This window comes from Acanthopagrus latus, chromosome 20 (assembly GCF_904848185.1).
Source record: "Acanthopagrus latus isolate v.2019 chromosome 20, fAcaLat1.1, whole genome shotgun sequence".
NCBI lineage: Eukaryota > Metazoa > Chordata > Actinopteri > Spariformes > Sparidae > Acanthopagrus > Acanthopagrus latus.
Genome location: NC_051058.1, coordinates 5,316,017 through 5,337,910, shown reverse-complemented (window position 1 = coordinate 5,337,910; position 21,894 = coordinate 5,316,017). Strand labels below are relative to the sequence as shown.

Here is a 21,894-nt window from a genome sequence, read left to right as displayed (position 1 = left end):
TGTGCTTTAATCATAGCTGGACCACTGACTATATAAAACATGGGCAAACCTTCCCTGTCTGAAAAGTTAAGTATGGGAAATGCACAAGTGCCTCAAACTTGCATTTTATAAAGGCCAGCAGGGGGTGACTCCACTGTTTTAAAATGAAATGAAAATACAGCTTGATGATCATATTGTAGATTATGGTTCTATGAAGAGTTAAATGGATACTTTGGGGGCCACCCATTAGCTAAGACTGTAGAGTGGGCCTCCCATGCACAGAGGCCTTGTCCTCGCTGCAGCGGCCCCAGGTTTGAGTCGGGCCTGGGGCCCTTTGCTGCGTGTTGTTCCCCCCTCTCTCATCCTGTTTCCTGTCATCTCTCTGAAGCTGTCATATCAATAAAGTCATACAAAGGCCAAAAAATTATTTTTGAAAAAACAACAAAAACAGACACTTGGGGGAGTGACTACTTAATGACTGACAAGTTGCCACAACAGTAAATCCACCCTCGTGTCCGCATATAGTCACTTCTGGCTCCAGAACAACAAAATGGTGACAGCCATAATGGCAGACTCGAGGCATGGAAACCGATGGGCGATGTCATGGTGGATTTACACTTAATCTGGACATGGCCTTTGGGATTTCTTCAGTAACTTTGATAACCTTGTGTAACAGCGGTTGAAAGAGAGTGACTTGGTATGTTACACACCATCCCTGTATTTCAGTGAGCGCTTAATCTATGAAATAAAGCTGCTGTTCAAATTCAACTGTATTTTATAGCACAGGCCATAAATAAAACACGCTGTGATCAGTATGGTTAGATAAAGTGTCTGGGATGTGTCCCCAGGTGAATAAGGTGCTTTCAGTCTCAACATCATAAATCCTATTAGAGGAAATGATGTGTGTTATAATCACTGTTTTGGTCAGGACATGGAAAACGTATTGTTATAGTGTAGCTATATTTCTATATTCACTGTCAGTGTAGTCCAGTAAATCATGAATTGACAAAATCCATATATGAGATGCATAATAATGCCAGGTGCACACAGAGCCAGGGCTGATATATAGCTGTAGATGCAGAGCAGACAGTGCTGCACACCTCAGCTGATTCACAATGTAGATTGAACAGCTTGTTTCAGTGGGCTTTTAACGGTCAGCGGGTTCACTCAATCTCCGACTCGCCATCTTCAGCTTCTTAGTTGACTTCCTTGTTGTTGTTTCATTGAACCTGGATCAACAGATGTATGTCAGTCCCCTGCCTTGCTTTCTGCAGCACCACACTGTTCTCTCTCTGTCAGTTACCTCTTACATTAAGTCTGTATTGGAACAGAAGGCTGGAGCTCATCTTAAAACACACACACACACACACACACACACACACACACACACACACTCCCCCTCAGCCTCGTATTAATGAACACTGGGCTGGTGTCCACGTCCTGGGCTCTGGCATTGATTGATGCGCTAACATGGCAGTCCTGCCAGTGAAAGTGACAGATACATTTTGCAGGCTTCATCCAACGGCTGCCGACAAAAAACAAATATTCCATGCTGTGTCACCATCGCGTCACCACCCACCGTCTGCCACCTGATTGGCTATTAGCGTCACGTCCAGCACCGGCCCGCGGGGGACATTGTACCAGGCCTATCATTGGCTACACACCAAGGCAGACATGACAACCTGTGACATACCTCTGTGTGGGTCTTAGTATTCAAAGGGTGCTGCTGGCCACCTGTCTGTCCAGAATACAGTATGCTTCACTGAGTGACAGATGAGGATCCCCCCTCTGGAAGGAAATAATCTTCTATTGGACACACGGCTCATGGCGTGGATACAAATATGGAGCCATGATAGAGTTTGTACTGTGAGTCTGCATTGGTATGAGTATGGAGCGAGCAAAGAAGGAAGAAAAAAAAATCAAAATCCAGATTGGTTTCATAACCCAAACCTCTTTGGTTTGGCTTTTCTGCTCTCTTCAAAGCACAGGGTGCTTCTATTAAGTATTAAATAACTGCATACTGTAACATTTAGAGTATATTGTCAGCAAATGCTACTTTTGTGAGCTTGATTCAGCTGCAACTAGAAGTGAAGAGCTGTTTAAATGGGTTTTAGCTTCAGGCCTCAGGGCATGAAAAACACTAGAATACTGACTTTAAAATGCTGAGATGTAACTTTCTGTCTTCTGTTTGTAGGAGTAAAGGTGCCACTGTTATACACAGGATGACAATAAGGTTCTTTTTAATCCTCAGCCTAAAGTGCCATCATCATTTTATATCCAGTAAACACTACTGTATTTTTTCATTTTCTTTCACATAATTTTGGAATAGAAAGAGATAATTGCTCTCTTGCCAATGTGCCTGGTTTGGTGATCATGCCAACCAGCCGCACTTTTAATTTGTAATTTGTTTGTTCATTAATTGTCTGTTGGCAGGGGTTACTCTACATTCCCAGTCTGGTTATCACAGTTTCTTAATGCCAAGAACAGTTTAAGTTAAAGAGGAACTTCACCTATCACAGCCATTAGGGCCAGTTTAGTACAGATAGGGAGTACTACTCAGCTGGTGAGCTGTGCAACTATATAATGTATTATAGGCACTATAGAAGTTTTGACCTATGGGGTCTGAGAAAATAACCCATGATAATGCCATTAGTGTTATCTTGGCTCAGGTTTGGAGACCATCAAATTGTAACAGAAAGACAGTGTTTACAAAAATATGGAAGTGCAGAGGGGACGAAGTCTGGAAGACACATGATTTTACAGGCAGGAGGGTCTACTTAAAAAACATCATGACAAATGTGAGTAACTCTGAGACCGGAACCCAACCACACTTCAGGACTGACCCTAACGAAACCCAAGTGCAAAATGTGTGACCCAAACCTGACGTAAGACATTTTTTCCCAATGCTGACAGTTATCTACACAGGATAATGCAACACATTGCAAACTGTATGTGCCTTTTCCTCTTTCCACATGGCACTGAGAAATGTCCTCGTAAATTCATTTGAAAAACAAAACATAGCTGGAAGTAAACTTACAATAGAGCCCAAACTTGATACTGCCGATCTGCCCAGTTTGGGAGAGCTGAGAGTGCTCTATTTGTATATACTTCAATTGTTGAGTTAGCCCTTTGCCGCATGAAATTATTTGGTGTAACTGATACCATTAATAGGTGAAGCTAAAGGAATAAAAGACAGATATGATCAGAAAGAGTTAAGCGAATAAAGAAGCAAAGAAGGTCAAAGAATGAACCTTGCTTATTGCTGTCAATCCTTTTCCTGCTAAAACAAAACGATTTGTCAGTCGAACTCAGGGTGACACCCCCGGCAGCTCTTGTAGTAATAGCTAGTAATATATTCTTGCTTCCAATAGATTTTGTTTTAAGTTAATGGATCAAGGTTTTAAGCTTGAATTAACCCCTATAAAGCAGGACTTTATCATGTGTAACTGATATGGTATCAGTCGCCAAAAAGTGACGAAAATTAGCGTGTCCACCCAGGTGTTGTGTTTCCATGACTGCGGTTTGGAGCTGGAGCTGATAGTCCTGTGACTACTGCATGGTCATTTAACTTCTGAATGAATGTATATTGAACCCATTCCGACAGAAGACAAAAGCCAGATGGGTGTTTTTTACCAAGTGTGAAAAAGGTATTATTGAAGAAGGAGAATACGCTGCATCAAGGTTGAGGGTTACTCTGGCATGGTGCCCCGGGCCTGCAAACAACAGACACAGCAGGATAAAACACTCACATGCTTCTTACCGTAAAGTTGGTTATGATGAGCTTACAATACTGAGAATATTGTTTGAGTGAGGCAGTGATGATTGGTAGGCCACGGGCAGCGGTGAATATCACACAAGTACACTTAGACACATCTCCGTCTTAACACGAGCAATCCCAGAATGGCCTTCACATGCCTCTTTATTGTATAGCCATGGTGTGTGCCCTTTTCCCCCCAAGCCTTGTCCAACTGGCACACACCAAGGTTGTGCTCACACACACACACATTTTCCTCACACTCTTGCACATGCAAATAGACCTGCCATGCATGCAGGGGTGCGCTGTTATTTCCACCCATATGCATCAGTTACACGGAGCGTTTCATCCTGTTCGCCACGCTTTGTTGGACCCCATGTTCGAGCAGCGCCTGGTTCACACACACTGTCTTGTACTTCCGCCCAGATAAGCTTTAAAGGCAACAACAGCAACGCAGCAACATCATCGACCTCCCAGCTCCTTGTCTTGTCTCCTTGTGCCTTCCTCCTCCTCGTCCTAGAGCACATTGTTTGCAGAGCCTCATTACAGTAATTAAAGAGCCAGCAAGAACGTCCTAGCTTCTATTCTTCACAAGGCCTATAAGTCACCCCGTGACTTCTGCTGTTGTATGTGAGGACAAGAGGGAGAGCCTGGAGGAGTCAGGGGACGGGTTTGATCCGCAGGGCTTGTTCTCGTTTGTGAGTGGAGCTGAAGGAACAAAAAGACTGATAAGGTTAGAGAGAGTTCAGGGGAGGAAGTTGTTTGCCAGAAGCAAAGAATGTCAAAGAGGAATCCTTGGTCTTCGCTGTCAATCCGTTGCCCGCTAAAAACAAAAGATCTTGTTAGTCGAACTTCAAGTTTACACCCCCAGCAGCTCTTGACATGCTAGCGATATATTGTTGCTTAAAAGAGATTTTTATTTTACCTGTCTTTTCAGTCCAAATTCACTTATAGTTCAAGGTTTTAAGCTGCTGCAGTTTCTTAAAGCTTGAAATTCAGTTCTTTGATCGCTTGGAGTCGTGCTGCGGTAAAGTATTCCCAGATAGCCTGAAGACAGGTAGGCAACCGTCTCCCCAACACAGCTGCGATTTGTCAAAGAGATTTGAGTTTAAGCTTTGGTAAGTGCTGCTTTTCGACATCTAGTTGTATAAAGGTGGGAAAATTGATTCTTTTGAAATCATACTGTGGAGAGAATGAATTAGATAAAGTGGGATGTTGTGGAAACAGAAATCAGTGATCTCTTCAGAGAAGCTTAACGTTCTTCTTTTTTTTTTTTTTTTAAGTCTGGGGGCCTTATGTATCAGAACAGAAATGGAACAAGTTCTGCATATGTCTGTACAAACAAGCTCATTTACATAGGCTAAAGAAGAAGAAGAAGAAGAATTCTTTGTATGATCAACCACATCCCTTTTAAAGTCCTATTAACCCTAATGTGGAAGCTAAAACCAACTAGAACTTGAGTTTTGGAGATACTGTAGCTATCAGCACGGTTGCCTCTGTGCCCTTTTGTTGGTTGGTTGGTTGGTTGGCTGGCTGGTAGGTAGGTTGGTTTGTCACCCACATACTACTAATTTCAATGAAACTGGATTGGAGGATGGGTCTTGGCTCAGAATAGACTTTTGGATGAGATCTAGATAAAGAGCCAGATCCAGGAATTTCAGATATATGACACCGATTGCAAGTTCAATTCTGGTTTTATGTTTTCAAGTATTTGTACATTGAATATTGTATTATTAAGATGAGGCTCCCCATTTATTGGTATTGTACACAGGATCAGGTGTGGTACAAATATGAACACTCTGACGCACAAGAAGAAAGAATCTGTCTGTAGAAATGAGTTTTCCCTTGGTTTAACCACAGCACTGTGAGTACACATAAATGAGGTACCAGGTCTAATAAGATCAGATTGGAATTCCTGTAATTTCACAGAACTTCATGAACACAAAAACAAAACTCAGTGGGGCAGATGAAATGGCAGGTGAACAGAGTTCAGACAGTTTCTCTGTTCTTCTTTCTCTCCATCAGTTTTCATTTTTCTGCATGTCCTCGTTCTCTTCGGGTCACATGGCTTGCTTATGCGAAGGCACATTTCCATTTCGGGGGAGTCTAGTCATCTCCGTCTGGAGTCGCTGACACGCAGCTAGTCACCATCCACTCGGAGCAAATAAGAAGAGACGCAGGTGTACAGAGGCCCTCGACTCAGAAAGCCCATTAGTTCACAGTACACAGATTACAAAGCTGGCCGGGTCAGAGCCGGACCTGGACAGGACAGCAGAGGAAGCAGACCTAATCTGCCTGCTAGCAGATGGCTCCCCGATCACACACAGCCACCCGCCTGCCAGCCATGTTGGAATGGAGCAGCCGCCCACCGCGAGGTTGGAGAGGGCGTGCAGGCGGAGGAGGAGATGATTGTTATTGAATATGAAATGTCGATCAGTTGGAATGAGCAGGCTATTCGGGTCGGGAGAGGCTCGTATGATTGATTCTCCTATCTGGGTGATAAACAGAGGTGCTTTTTATCATATTCATGTTTGCTTTCGTCACTCAGTGAAAATTTGATCCTCAAGCCTGGCTCTCGCCCATTTGATGTATTATATGATGCCTCGATTTATACCCCTGATTTATACAATTCGTTGAGAAACACATTTTTGCCACCGCAGATATCTGATGGCCTTATACCATGGGCTTAATTGCTCCCTAACTGCCATTTGTTCTATATTTCCTCATTAATGACCATGTGGAATATTTGACCACCAGTGGTACTGTGAGGAAACGTTTTTATTGTTAGGCTCCAGTTGTGTTTGTATCTTGTTGTTCTCGAGGACATACATACGTACCTGCAGGCGGTATGTGACATGTTTCATCCTGCAACTGACCTCATAGATTCCACCCATCAGCAGTCGGTGGTGATAATGTACCGCCAAAAGTAGCAATGCAGCATAAAAGAAAAGGAAGAATGCAAGTCCATGTGCACATGGATGTAAATAATGCAGGTTCTTAGCTGTTAGGAAAAATTGGCCAAGCAAATGCTGCAGGACGAAGAGAGCACAGTCTTTGTTGCCCATATGGATACAGTACATAGAGAGCTTACGCCTTGGTGTGAAGAACTGAATGTAAACAGAACTTTGTTTGTGAGAAAGATCCACAGGGTACCCTTAATGTATAAGTTTTTTAAACTTAATGAGCAAGCTACAGAGTGTTTTACTTCGCCCCCCTCCCAAGAGTCTTCCATGAATTCACCTGTTTTACATACATTACAATACATTTTGTATGTAGTCCTCACCCTTTCTGTCTTCAATATGTACATACCTCCCTAGTCATTTTGGATTTCTTCTTTCCCAAAACAACTTCAAGAAACATTCATATTAGATTTACGTTTAATGGAAAATGTGTATTTGCCAGTACCACCGCATACAATACAATATTAATACCACGCATCTAAAAGGAAACAGTATGAAGTGTAAAATGAAGCCTTAGGACCAATTAAATGCACAGTGTGTAGATTCTGCCAATGTTTGGGTCAAGGTTAGGTGTCAAAATAAGATGTGTAAGTAGTGTTGGTTCATGAAAGTTGCTGTTTTTATTGTAAACAACCACCACTGCTCAGACCGAAATGTTCACAGACGAGGTAATGTTTGGAATTTCTATCCATGTTGTTTGGTCACGACTTCCCTCCTCTCACCTGGAAGCCTTAGTGGCACGCGACCGAATGAAACGCACCATCACCCTACACAAAACGATACATTTCACTGGGGTTTTTGGAAACATTTGGGATAATGTTATTAGACAACTCCGAAATATGTATCGCGGCCCAGTCATTTTTGGACACTTTAATGCAGAAACGCTACAAATTGTATTTGTCAGCTTTACACTGCATTGAAATATTTGCCTTGAATTGTGTTTTGTTTCTGGCACTGTTCTTCAGCTGAATATTGAGTTAAAATGATCTATCTATATCGAAGACTCAGAGAGACTGTCAACTCCACATGCGGCTGCTTTGTGTGAAAAATGAGTAAATAAGTAGCAAAGGATCCATGTTGTTCTCTCAGAGGTCTGCGTACCAGCACGGGGTGGCTGAACAGTCAGTGTGCAGACCCATCTCCACTCTGGATCGCAGCATGTGTAGCCAGTCAGCGAGCCTCGGCCTGCAGCGGACACTAATCCCAGCTGCTGTCTTTAACTCAGGCACAGCTAAGCAGCATCCTAACAGCTCAGCATATTGCACAGAGGGCAATCACGTGAAGACGCTGCTGCTTAATGTGTGCTCTGTTTGTGTGTGTGTGTGTGTGTGTGTGTGTGTGACGTGGCTGCCTGCAGTCAGGCGAGGGATGTGTGTTGGTGTTGTAGGCGGAGAGTCGGTTTCTGTCAAGATATATAGAGCCTCCAGACCTCTGACAGCAGCTGAATGCATCAAAAAAAAAAGAAAACTCTGTGTGACTTCAGAGGAATTATGTTAAACGGTTATTCCACTTAAAAGCAACACGTTGCAACAAATGGCCACAGGCAGTGACTCACACTTTATACAGTTATCCCTGCGCTGGATTGCTTCCTTTGAATCATGACACGATGTTTGTCTCGTAAACAAACATGGCATTTAATAACTATTTTGCGAGAGATTTTCTTCATGACTCTCGTCTCACACTGCGATCGTACGCTCTGGAAGTATACGGTCGGGGCTGGGAGTTGAGAATTACATCAAGTTGCATAACGTGGCAGCTGTTACACAAATAGAAAAAAAAAGCTTGAAAACTGTGTTTTTTCAAGAGTCTGGGGTGTCATTGAAGAGTTTCCTCTTCTCCACTGAAGTCACTTTCTCCTCAGCTGGGTTTCCTACTCCCATCTTTTCCCTTTGAGACACACAGATGCTGCGAAAAGACACGATCCACACACCGTTCTCCCGCCGATGCTCCTCATTGTCACTCATTCCCCCGTCCTTCAGTAGAACCTTTGCTCCTCTCCTCCCTTCATCTCCTCCCTGCCTCTCCTGGCTGTCTCCCCCTCATTTGTTCTCCATGTCTCCGCAAAACTTGCAAAATCCTCCTTGTTTTCCTCCCATCTGTCAACAGCAAAAGTCTCTGTCTCCGTGTGCGCCCACATGAAAAAGGAATTCCGTATCTATCTACAAATAATGAAAAAGTTTCTCACGCAGCTTGGCGCACCACTCCCAGATGGCACAACATGGATGAAAGGTGTTGGAACATGGGTGGAATTCTATTTTGTTTAAACATGTCTCGTAAATACATGTGTTTCATTCAAAGCGACAGCTCGTAGCCACAGAGGATCTGAATAATGCTAACCCAATAAAACACATTATATCTATATGCAGTATGTCAGCCCAGAATCAAGTTTTTGAATAAACCCGCACCCACAAATGGAAGACATGAATTGAGACATAGTTTAAGGAGGAGTAATATATCTTGCATATGCTTTCTCTTTGCAAAGGCTGTAGGACCATTTTTGATGATAAAAAATACATATTTAAATGAAAATGACCATGTACAGACGTGTGAAGAATTAAAGGTGAAGTTCTTCCAACAATGAAAAGTCAGTCATTATCTACCCACCCCCGTGCTGTTGGAAATCTGGGTGCAGTTTTGTTGTCTACAAAACATTTCTGGAGCTCCACAGCAGAACAGCGTTCTAAAATAGATGGGAACTTGTTCTTAAAATGGCTTCGCACAGCCTAATCCAAGTCTCCGGAAGCCCAGAGATCCCGAATTGATTTGAAAAGACATTATTTTCCCCATTTTATAGGACAAAATCTGGGCTTGCGTTTCACTGCTCGTTGCCTCTGAGCAGAGCCTCTGTTTGTTATGTTTCTCCAGTCCACACTAATTAATGCAATTTGTAGTTTTATAATAACAGGATATAGAGGCCATGCTAGCAGCATTGGGAGGCTGTACTAAATGCTAGCATCAGCATTTTAACTTTAACAAAAAAGAGAAGAGGCACAGGCTAGGTAAACTTTTTGTCTTGAGACATTCTCAGTATGTTTTTGTTTTTTTAATGATAATTATTATTTTTAGTTATTCATATAGTGCCTTTAAAAATAGAGTTTACAAAGTGCCTTGACTGACAAAGTTAAAGCAGGAAACGAAATACCACATATTGAAACAGATTGGCCACCGTGCATTATTTTTTCTCCCGCACAGTCTCTTGATCTCTGTCTCTCTCTCCGTTGCCCATCAGTCCACTTTCCCTCTGTGTTGCTCTCTCCTTCTTCTCGTCGTCTCTCCGTCTGTACCCTCTCTTCCTCGGAGGCTGTCAGCCCGGCCAGACAAACTCTGCCGGTGCCCCGACGGGGACTGTCCCAGCCTCTCCAATTACCCAGAAAACCCCTGATCAGAAAATGATCCTCATTATTGACTCGCTGGATTACTACTGGAAGGATAGACTGCAGGGAAAAGAGGGGGGGGGAGAGAGAGAGAGAGAGAGAGAGAGAGAGAGAGAGAGAGAGAGAGAGAGAGAGAGAGAAGTGTAGTGAAGGACAAACACAAAGAGATTACACAGTAGCAGCAACATAAGCAGACAGCCAGATGGATGGATGGATGGATGGATGGATGGATGGATGGATGGATGGATAGATAGATAGATAGATAGATAGATAGATAGATAGATAGATAGATAGATAGATAGATAGATAGATAGATAGATAGATAGATAGATAAAGATGAATGGAGAAAATCAGTGATTGAAGATAAGAGCAAAATCTGAGCTGCAGCAGCAGAGGGACATCGCCAGATTTAGCAGAGGGAGTGTGTGGGCGCAGGAAGTGTGTGTGTGTGTGTGTGTGTGTGTGTGTGTGTGTGTGTGTGTGTGTGTGTGTGTGTGTGTGTGTGTGTGTGTGTGTGTGTGTGTGTGTGTTGTCAGAAACTTCAGGGAACGCTGTCCTGACACAATCGGGGATGTACTGTATGAAAGGCGAAAAAGCCGGTCTTTTACTGTGGCCTTAATTCAGAGCAAAACTGGAGGTGTAGTGCTGACACTTTCACAAGTTGCCAACAAATCTCTGGACTTTAGTTTGACTCAGGACTCCTGTGACGCATCCAAATGTATTTTGGACCTTTATTCATTCCAGGGACACCTGCTTGATATTCATGCAAGGCACATTACGGGACAAGAACACAAATCAACACCGGTATCCCACTGCCACGTACCTCTTCCCAGAAAACTAATGATAATTCCACGTTGACATACTCGTGATGCGTCAATGTCATGAGCCACCTGACAACAGCGTTTCACTGTCGTTCACTGTCGTTTACTGTTAGAGATGAAAAGAATGCCATCATTTTGTGGTTGCTATCAAAGCCAGCGATGGTACCCAGACAGCATACATAGCCTTTAACTATGAAGACAAAGCTGTCATGATTTTAGGGCATAGTCACACATGCGTGAAATAATGATGATGTCATTTTCATTAATTTATGTTATGTATTTATTTCATTTGCCTACTGATGTATTTAATGTAAGGTTGTAAATGTCAGGAGGACAGCAGTCATGTGTGTTAGGTATACCACTGTTAGCACAGCGGCAGCATTCTGTATGTCATTAAGAATCTTTACATGCTGTACTACACTGGCATTTGTCATTTGAACACAACTGGCGCAATGTATTTATGTTGCAGGCAGCAACAATAATTGGTGCCAGTGAGTAGTGGTGTACGACAGTGAAATATGACTGAAATACGGTTTTGTAAGTGATGCCAACAGCATTCCATCACCCCCATTTGGACTTCTTAAGCGCCGCATTTTATCAGCAGTTTGTTCAGTTTAATTTCATCGTTCCTTCCCAGCAGTAGAAAAGAATACCTCCTGCTGACAGACTAATATCCTGAATCACGTCTATTTGTCAAAAGCCAGATGCCATATTGTTTACAAGTAAGCCACAGCGCTGCTCTTCATCTGCGACGATGAATGACCCTGTTTTGACAGTCCCTCATTAAGCCGTTTAAATCATATAAAACTCAGGGTCTAAATTAGAGAAAGTGAATTGGAGAGGGATATTATGTCCGCCGTTTGTCATTGTTATTTGATTTTCATTAAATTATAAAAAAGAGCTGTTGCTCGACTGAACAAAGACAGTGAATTGTGCACTTGCCCCTGTACTGTAAGCGTGCTGTAATAGACCAGAACTAGTCAGTGTGAATGGCTGTAAATTGAGAGGCACTTGGATTTCTACTCGTATCAACTTGTATTCTATGAAATTCCCCATATCAGCTCTGTAAAACATTTTGCACTTCCACTTGTAGTAAAAACAAAGTTTTATTTAACAGTTACATACACCTAACCCATATTATATATCCACTGTGTTTGTATAGGTGTATGGTGTGCTACCAGCTTTTTTGACCTCGATCTTGTCTGTCCTCTCTCGCTCTCAGGTATGCGTATTCTGGTGACCCTGCTGCTGGACACCCTGCCCATGCTGGGCAACGTGCTGCTGCTCTGCTTCTTCGTCTTCTTCATATTCGGCATCGTCGGCGTCCAGCTGTGGGTCGGTCGGCTCAGAAACCGCTGCTTTGTGGAGGACACCTTCCCCTTGTGAGTTCCCTGTTTACCGCGTCAGTGTTTTGACTGGGAATTTGTGCGAGTGCAAGTGCAGTGTCTTTTTCTGTTTAGATGTCACTAGCATGCATGTCTGTCCTGCACAGTTTAATGTTAACTGCAGGATTTATCACCTCTGTCCAATATTATAGACAGTGGTGGAACATAACTCAAATACTGTGCTTAATTGCACTTTTGAGGTACTTGGCTTTACCTGAGTGGATTCATACTCCTCAGATGTAATATTGTTACATAAACACATGACTGTGAAATAAGATGAACAGTTAAGAGATTCAGTTACCCCACAACAGCATATAAAGCAGGCAAATTGAGATCAACAACCTTGAAGTACCACTTACATATTGATGCATAATGATCCAGTACTTTAATGTAGCACTGACATGTGTCATTCTGCATGCAAATTACTTTTATTTTCGGTACTTTACGTCCATTTTGATGCTAATATTGTACTGCTGTTGTTTTACTTCACCCATTAAAACCAAGGGTGCTCATTAAAATGGCATTATTAAGCCTTAAAAAGCCCAGACTCAAACCAACAGCCAACTGCCTTTATCCGACCGTTCTGTTGCCTCTCGTCTGACCCGTTCAGCAGAAAAGTTGGATTGAAACATACCGCCTCGGCAACTACCAGCTACACAGCAGTGTGAACGCGCTGCACTTGCGCGAGCGTACATTCTAGATCCGAGTCTAGTTCTGATGGAAGCAGACAGTAGTCACTTTAAGCTTCACAAAGTAGATCAGGTTGGGCAGAAAGTCTGATAGAGGAACAGCATAGTCCACAGTATCTGCTCAGTTTAAACAAAAAACGACAAAATCAGAATTACTTACATTAAAGACACTGAGAACAGGGAAAAGGGAAACCATTTGACTATGTAGTCTACTCAGTCATCGTTGAAGCAGAAAAAATTCAGGAAAAATTTAAATTTTAGCACAATCTGATAACCACAAACATATCAATCAAGAATGACACTTTGCTTCTGAAATGCTCCGAGCAGGGAAGGAAGTCGCATGGAGAATGGACAAAAGTGTGACACATAAGGTCATAGAGAATTTGGCACGTAAATTTTCAACATAACCATGCGATATGATGGCTAAAGCCTGTGATGATACTGTAATAAACTGGAATTGCTAACACTTAATAATAATCTTGATTATTAAATAGTAAATGTATAGTCAATTAAACATTAGTTAATAGTTAATAATTTGTAATTCACTGTGAACGAACAGTGAATTACAAAGCATTAGAAACATTAGTTGCATATTAACAATAAACAATTGCTTTATAAATGGTTTATAAATTATATCATCTTATATTATAGTCATCATTTATTAGTGTTACCATTTATTAGTGATGTCATTATAAAGCCTTTATTGAAGCATGTTATTATAAAGCATTTCTCACAAATAGCACCTATTTTGTCAATCTGAAAATGTTGCCAATATTGACCTTCAGATGTACGAAGGTGCACAAGGTGATTTGATATATTCATCTGTTTATTATTTTCTTCATTGAGCTGAGATAAAAAAAATAAAAAAAATAAATCACAGCTGAGATTGCAAACAGGCCTACAGTAAACCTTGACCCCACATTGTGAGCGAGGTCATGTACCAAAGTCAATGAGGTTAGCGATTACAGCGTCTCATCACAGTGATGAATGGGAGAGGGACAAGCTTCTGTTATAATGAGAAAGACCCCATGTGGCTCATGGTATATGGAACATGACCACCCATGACTTATTCATGTTCCCCGTGTCACCAGGCCTTCATTATTCTCTATAGGATTTATGACATCTCGCAGCTGTAATCTAAGTTCATGCATAATGGCTATGGTGAGTTGGCACATTTTTTTTTTGCCATCATCATCATTTTAGAATTCCTCTCTGTATATCGGGATATTTCTGCATCAGGTGAAGGCTGGCTCTATGTCTGAAGTCATAATTATATTTGTTTTAAAGCCTGCTTTAGAAATCATTTTGCCGGTACGTATTTTAGTGCTGCAGCAAAGTAACAGCTGTTAACTGTTGACTGGGTTGACAGTGACTCTTTATTAGACTGATTGCGAATATGTGAGAGCACCCGGCAGGAACCACTTCCCATGCATCATCTCGGGGTGCCGTAAATCAGATCTGCCTCATAATGAGCCTGAGAAACGAGCTTTTTAGGTCATCAAAATGTGACGCAACTTTTAAGAATGACTAAATAAATCTGTGTAAGGTGGTCCTGACGTGTATATTAGAACTGGACTGGTCCCAGAAAGTGCTAGAGGCTTCTATACTATTAATGAAGGCAAGAGAGCGTAGACAGACAAGCCAGATATTGCACAATCACCAGACACGCATACCAATTATTCCAGACCGACAAGTGCTCTGTAACAGACTGAGGTTGTGTAGCAGGCAGACAAAATTATGTGCTCATCTCCAAAGAAGACACACAGGGGGCTCCCCGGTAATTCGGCCCCAGGTTTGTCAACACAATTACAGCTGGCTTCACTGATTAGTTCTCACTATCTGTTTGTAATCAGTGAAATCAGCTGCTTGAGGATTTTCATGGAATTAAAACCTGCAGACTTCGGGGCTTCAAAGTTGATCCACTTAAAATTCTCCCCGGTGTGTGCCAAAATTAAAAGGCGGAATCATCATTTTGCATTAAAAAAAAAAACAAAAAAAAAACATCCAGCTATTTTAAAAGTCACAGCCTGGCAACGAAAGCAGGCTGCAGTTGAAGGGTGAAGGCTGAAGGGCAAACGTGCTTCCCTGAAGGGAGACGGGAGAGAGATTTCTGGGAAAGCTGGAGAAATGAATTATTATTCTGTGGTTTCGCAACATTGAGCTACATAAAGTTCTACATTCTTTTTGTGGGATGTACAAGGTTTTTCAGTCGTAAAGTTATCAGTAAAGTAACTTTTCACACTTTGTTTTAGTGGTTAATGATAAAGATAACGGTAATAATCACATTCCTAAGCCTTAAAACACCCCCTTGCTCATTTCAGTACACTCAGTAGTTGTGCCAATACACTCTTATTTGGTCTTGTGTGACCAGTATCTTACGTTGGCTTATATTAGCTAATGATGATAAATTTTAGACTTAGACCGGAAATTGATATTGTTTTGTTTCTTTGCTTGCTTTGTTGATACTGAAATACAGCTCTTGAGGTCAGAACCATAACTAGACATTGCTGCATGTGCTTACTCATGTATACAAGCTTCAAAGACAATGGCAAAGCAAATTGAATTCTGCGAAGGAAGTTCCACTTGTTCAAGGAAGTGCCTAGGAATTATTTTGTCGTATTTTGGTATTAGGCTTATGTATACCTACATAGTATTTCGATTTCTCAAAATATAAAGGTGAAAAAAATTGCAACCAAGGCTGCGAGCCTGGTTGCCAGCCTTACAACCACTTTTTAAAGTAAGTCTTGAGCCCTGCTGTCTGAAATTTACTGGGCCTCTTTACTAACCCCTACAATGTCCTTTCTTTTTTCTTCCCTGAAGCCCACTTGCTTACAAATACTACCACACTGAGAATGACGACGAGAACCCCTTCATCTGCTCCCAGCCCAAAGATAGCGGCATGAGGGACTGCAACTCTGTGCCCAAGCTTTATGAGGAAGGAGGCCTCCAGTGTAACCTGGACATGTACTCTAACATCACTGACAACACCACCTGCATCAACTGGAACCAGTACTACACCAACTGCTCTGATGGCATGGTCAACCCCTTCAAGGGAGCCATCAACTTCGACAACATCTTCTATGCCTGGATTGCCATCTTTCAGGTAAAACCGCTATTCACATCTAACCCAAACAAGTGGGCAATTTGTAAAGAGACACATTTAGTCTGGTTAGCTGACATGCAACCCTGTAATACAAGATGGAGAGGAAGAGGGAGAAAGGGAACCTAATTGCCCTAGAGGCTGGTGTAACAGAAAAAGGGCTTACTGGATTAGCAGGTCACCACAGCCACACCACCAGACTGCAGCCTCGTTTTTCCGCACCATTTGTTTGCTATCTCCACATCATCTGAAAAGCATTTACTTGGAGTGTTCATTCACTCCGTCTAGCTGAGGGGTGTAATTTTGTGGGACGAAAGCCAGATTGAAGATGAGTTCTCCCATAAATCTGGCCACTGCTTTGGTTTGCCTGCATGGAGTAAAGCATACAAGGGGATTTTTTGGATTAGTCTTCTGCTGAGTTTTGGTATTAGAAAACACTGAACTGTGAAATATGTTGTCTTTTAATCCCTTTTTCTTAATTCCAGTTTCTTCTTGTATGAGTTGTCTGATTACTGTTTTATCTTTGTCTCTCTTCATCCCTTTCCCCTGCCTGCGGTCTTCTTTAGGTGATCACGCTGGAGGGCTGGGTTGACATCATGTACTTCGTGATGGATGCGCACTCCTTCTACAACTTCATCTACTTCATCCTACTCATCATTGTAAGTGCCACTTCACATTGCCACCAGCTGTGTGCATGTGTGTCGGCTGATGATTGAGCAAGTGGGTCAGTCTGGGGACGGTTGTGTGGACATCCATTGAGAGTGTGTGAATAACAGTGTCATCATATCCCCTCCCTGTCCTTAGATTGGCTCATTCTTCATGATCAACCTGTGCCTGGTGGTCATTGCCACCCAATTCTCAGAGACCAAGCAACGGGAGAGTCAGCTGATGAAGGAGCAGCGGGTGCGCTTCATGTCCAATGCCAGCACTCTCGCCTCCCTCTCTGAGCCGGGCTCCTGCTACAATGAGCTGCTCAAGTACCTGGTTCACATCGTCCGCAAGGGGGCCAAACAAGTGGCCCACGTCTGCAGGTTCTTGGCTCGACGTGCTGGGCTCAACATTGCCGCAACGCCACCGCCCGTGGAGCCCCAACGCAGCCAGAGACGGAGGAGGAAGTCCTCTAGGCAGGGATCTGTGTCGATTCACCACATGATGCACCATCATCACCACCACCACCACCACCACTACCACCTGGGGAATGGCAGTTTAAGGGGAGGTGGGAGCATCAGGTGTCTGGATGTTGAGGCTGGTGCTCATAACAACAATGGAGGGGCTCTTGTAACAAGCACGGACACACAGCTTACTCTTGCCCTGCCGCTTTCACTTACAGCAGCCAGCTCTGATACAAACCTAGCAATTGTGTCCAGTCCAGCTGTGGGAGGTGCTGATTCCACTTCCCTTCACAGTGTATTCCATACAGAAACTCTTCGCTGTACCCCCTCGCCCACAAACCTGGGGTCGACCCTGGGGCCCTTCTCCCCTGCCCTGGCTCCCATGAACAGGGCCATGAAGAGGAACTCTGTACCCTTTGCAGCCCCAGGACCTAAGAACTACCCCACTCTGCAGGCTCGAGCCCTGGCAGAGTCCAGACGAGGGAGTGTTGCTGCCAGCACCCTGACAAACTTCGGCTTCAACCTGAATATCCCACCCATGCACCCGGAAAGACGGCCATCAAGTCTGGTGGACACACACACTCCCGCAGGTAGACAAATCACAACAAACTAACTAGAGCCGAGGGGTTTCAAGGTGTGCAGTGTTATGAAAGTCTACAGTTATCATACCATGTGCATTTGCTTATCTACAGTGTTGAATTTTACTATGTCAGTATTATGAAAAATCGAAAAGGTTGAAAGGTCCAGTTTGTGAGATAGTTGATTGTTGAGTCCCTGGGGTTTGATGGCCAGCCTCACCTACCAACCCAATTTTGGAATGAGACTAAACAATTAACCATTCTACAAACTTGACCTTTATGTTCTGTGTCTGTTAGGGCACGATATTTTGTGGAATTGTAAAGCACTTGTTTACAGGTAAACTACACCAATTTCACATACAAAGTTGTGTTTATTGGTCTTTGGGAGCAGCATGTGACAAAAAAGTAGTATAACGCCTTTTGTTGCTTCAAAGGAACCAAAGAACCAGACGTATTGCCCTTTTTATTCCACACATTCCTCTACTTTTTTCAAAACCTGCCGTATCAGGTTGGTTACCTACACTACCCATAATGAAAGAAAAATCAATGAAGACAGTTTATCAGATAACATGCAGCTGCCTTTGGAGCCATAAAAGGCTAAAAGTTACTCAGCTGTTAATAATAATGTAACACCATAAAACCATGATATTTTCTGAGATCATACCGTGATAATCTTGTGCTATTGCAACCTTAAAACTAACAGGAGTGAGGTCACAGATACGTTGCAGTGGAAATCACAATCATAAATGTTGTGTTTTCGATTAGCTCCATAATCTGCATTCCTTTGTGTTAGCTGCGGTGGAACGAGTTTGCTTGGCTGAGCTTCATTGTTAAGTAAAAAACTGGAAGGCATCCTAGGGCTTGAAGAGAACAGGAGTATCTCACTCAGTCAGCATCAGTGTTTAAGTTCCACATTAGTGGTGAAGGAAACCAGGTCACACCCCATTGGAAATGTTCCCATCTCCGCAATCACCTATTTGTTGGTGTACAATATCAATTTGTCATGATCAAGCCTCAACTACAACACTATCCAGAGTGCGTGCTTTTTCGAAAGAGTGATAATTACCGTCAATAAAGGTTAATTCCTCATGTCTAAGCTCCCAGCCAGTTTTGTCTCCCCCGGCCAAGTTTCCTGAGGCAGCGGACTCAGTAAAAGTCAGGCCAGGTCCGTTCAGGTTGGACAGACGATAGCAACGCTGGCGAACAGCCAGACAGGCCACAATGCAGCCTGTAGAGACAAGGCATTACTCATACAGCACACTGTCCATCACCATCAAACACGCTGCCTCTGACACACACGCGAACGTCTTGAAATGCTATTGTTCACAACAGATCTCTTTCATTGGATTTGACTATTTGTCTAAACCACTTCATGAGTGAAATTTATCACAGTCACGCTGGCTTTACTGCTGTTTCTTTCTCTCTGTCTCACTTTCTCCACCTGACCTTTCTCACTCGGCTGCAGCCCAGCTCTCGAGCCAGCTGTCGGCTCGTGACCTCAGCGCTACCAGCAGCGCCATGGACACAGCGGCATTGACATTGGACCTTGAGAGTTGCCCCTACTGCGCAGAAGGGGGCGCCGATGGCAACGAGACCCCCGGAGACTCTGACAGCGATGGCGTGTATGAGTTCACACAGGACCTCCACCACAGGGACAGGAGAGACAGCCGGCAACCCAAAAAGAAGCGCCTCAGGCTGGGCAAAACGGCGGCCAACATCGTTCGCTTCTGGAGGCTGGTGTGTGACACGTTCAGGAAAATCGTGGACAGCAAGTACTTTGGACGAGGGATTATGATCGCCATTCTGATCAATACTCTGAGCATGGGGATCGAGTACCACGAGCAGGTGAGTGCACTCTGAAATGTGTGAGTGTGTGACTGCAGCTGCTGGATGGCGCTCCACTGAGGTAGTTTGCGGACCTTAAAGTTCTCAGTGGGAATATATAGTCGTTCATAATGGGAAGTCAGATGAGGCCTAGTAAAAGACTGTAGGCAGGTGTTAGTTACCTTAGATCCTCGTGTGCACGTGTGTCATTCTGTGTGATTGTGTGCACTCCACAGCTCCCACAGGCCCAACTGGAATTCCTGATGTATCTCTCTGGCCTCGTTTGTTTATGCAAGCGCAATTACAGCCATGTGAGCGAGAAAACGGAAATGAGAGAGTACGAGAGACAGAGGATACAGAGAGAGGGGGAAAGAGGAGCAGGGGTGATTTAAGGGGTCAGGAAGGCCCCTCAACATCTGACAGAGATATTTTCTCTTTCTATAACTCTCAGTCTGCCGTCTTTTTTTTTTTTTTTGTTTAACTCCTGGGCCTCTTAATCTTTGACCCGATTTACTGCTGATATTAACAGTGCAATCTGTATCAGGATGCTTTGTCTGGATGATGAAAAAGACACGGCGGTGCAAGGTGTAAATTCGAGCAGATTACATAGCAATTGACCGCAGGTCGTTTGGAGTGCATCATGACCAGGCAGCAGTCTTGTGAGAATGCAACATGTACACTCAAGAACAACTCTACCTCTCCTCCCTAGATTGAAAAGCTACAGTATGTTGCAGCAGCATAGCTTGCCTCATACTAGCAAATGTGTTTGTTGTCAAGTCTTACTTACTGTAGGTTGCACAATAAGATCAGATTCCAACAAGAATGGGCTTCATCCTACCTACCTCACCAAATTGCCTGCATGACCAAAGACATTCAGGATGCAAACCCCAGACTTTGTTCGCCACCTGCCTGTCCACCTTTTGCCTAAGCTTTTTTAACTATAAATGTATTACTCATGGTTATTTTAAAGTGCTACCATGTAGTTTTACTTCTTCTTTTCATTCATTAGAACACTTGTCGTACTATTCGTATGAATTACTTTCACCTTTACCAAAGTAATATTCTAACTCAACGTCTGTACTGTTACATAAGTTTGACTTTTTCGTACTTTTATAGTAGATAATCTTCTCGGTGAGGTAACGTGCTACAAGTATCACTCATCACTTCCTGTGCTCAGCTGATTTTCCTCCAGTGTTCAAATATATTCAATCAAAACACTCTATCGAGACTTCATGATTTGGCATTGCATTTTTCTTCTGATGACTGTTTTAAATAAAACAATTTTCCAAGTGCAGGTTTGAGTTTTAAGATGCATGTTGTGTTTGAGGCTGTCGTGTTGTGTTTTTGGCACGGGTGATTTTGTGTAAAGTTATATAACACAAGTAAAGTAATTGACACAAGTCTTGTGTGTTTGTTTGTGCGTGTGTGTAGGTGTGTAGTAGGAGTAGCAGGGCCAGGTTTTACGGGGTTACTTTCGGTCCCTGACCTAGTGCCTATAAACAAAACCAGATGCCAAAACATCCGCAGCACGCACGCACGCACGCACGCACGCACGCACGCACGCACGCACGCACGCACGCACGCACACACATACACACACACACACACACACACACACACACACACACACACACACAGGAAGTTTTACAGCTTTGTGTCTCTTCTTCTCTGTCTGCCCTTGCTTTGCCATTTTTTTCTCCTCCCCCTTAATGTTATTTTTTTCCGTTTCTTCTGCCTCCTCTTTTCATGTAGCCTCCTTCCTCCTGCTCTTTTCCTTTCCTTCCCACTTTTGTTCCCTCTTTTTTTCTCCTTCCTGTATTCACTTTCGCCTATTTTGTCATTATCTCTTCCCATACACTCCTTCTCCTCTGTCTCTAACCCCTCAGAAGTCTTTCTTCCTCTCTTCCCTGAGTACCCTCTCCCCGTTTGGGTAACATGGATCCCTCTCGTCTCCAGACAGGCTGCTGAAAAACTTAACTGAGACGCTTCATTGATTGCAAGCCCATCGACATCCAGTAGACATAAGGATCACTAAGCCTCTGTTTGTCTGTGTAACTGCATCCACATGGAGGAGAGGCTGGGTTTCAATTTCCATACATCCTCCAGCCAAGTTTTCTACTGGAATTTTTGCACACAGTGTGCACCCCGTGCCACTGCCACTTTAGGAATTGGACAAGTCTTACCAACTGTTTTCAGTGCTACACATGTTTAAAATCATCCTTCATCTGCACCCAGATGATAAACATAGTCAGCATGTTTCCAAGGAAAAAGTGGAGAACTTTTGTCATTGGCTTGTCCATAGTGGAAATGGGATAGAT

At 43.2% G+C, this 21,894-nt stretch overlaps 1 protein-coding gene across 6 annotated transcripts in view; it reads left to right on the top strand.

Annotated features, from left to right (window-relative positions):
• The window catches only part of cacna1g (calcium channel, voltage-dependent, T type, alpha 1G subunit), a 274,185-nt gene that overhangs the window by 143,091 nt on the left and 109,200 nt on the right, over positions 1-21,894 (top strand). For all 6 annotated transcript variants that reach the window (XM_037081174.1, XM_037081175.1, XM_037081179.1 and 3 more), the window contains 5 exons: positions 12,111-12,270; positions 15,783-16,065; positions 16,629-16,721; positions 16,867-17,764; positions 19,218-19,597. In XM_037081174.1, the coding sequence (XP_036937069.1) occupies positions 12,111-12,270; positions 15,783-16,065; positions 16,629-16,721; positions 16,867-17,764; positions 19,218-19,597 (1,814 nt within the window). The remainder of the gene's footprint in view (positions 1-12,110; positions 12,271-15,782; positions 16,066-16,628; positions 16,722-16,866; positions 17,765-19,217; positions 19,598-21,894) is intronic.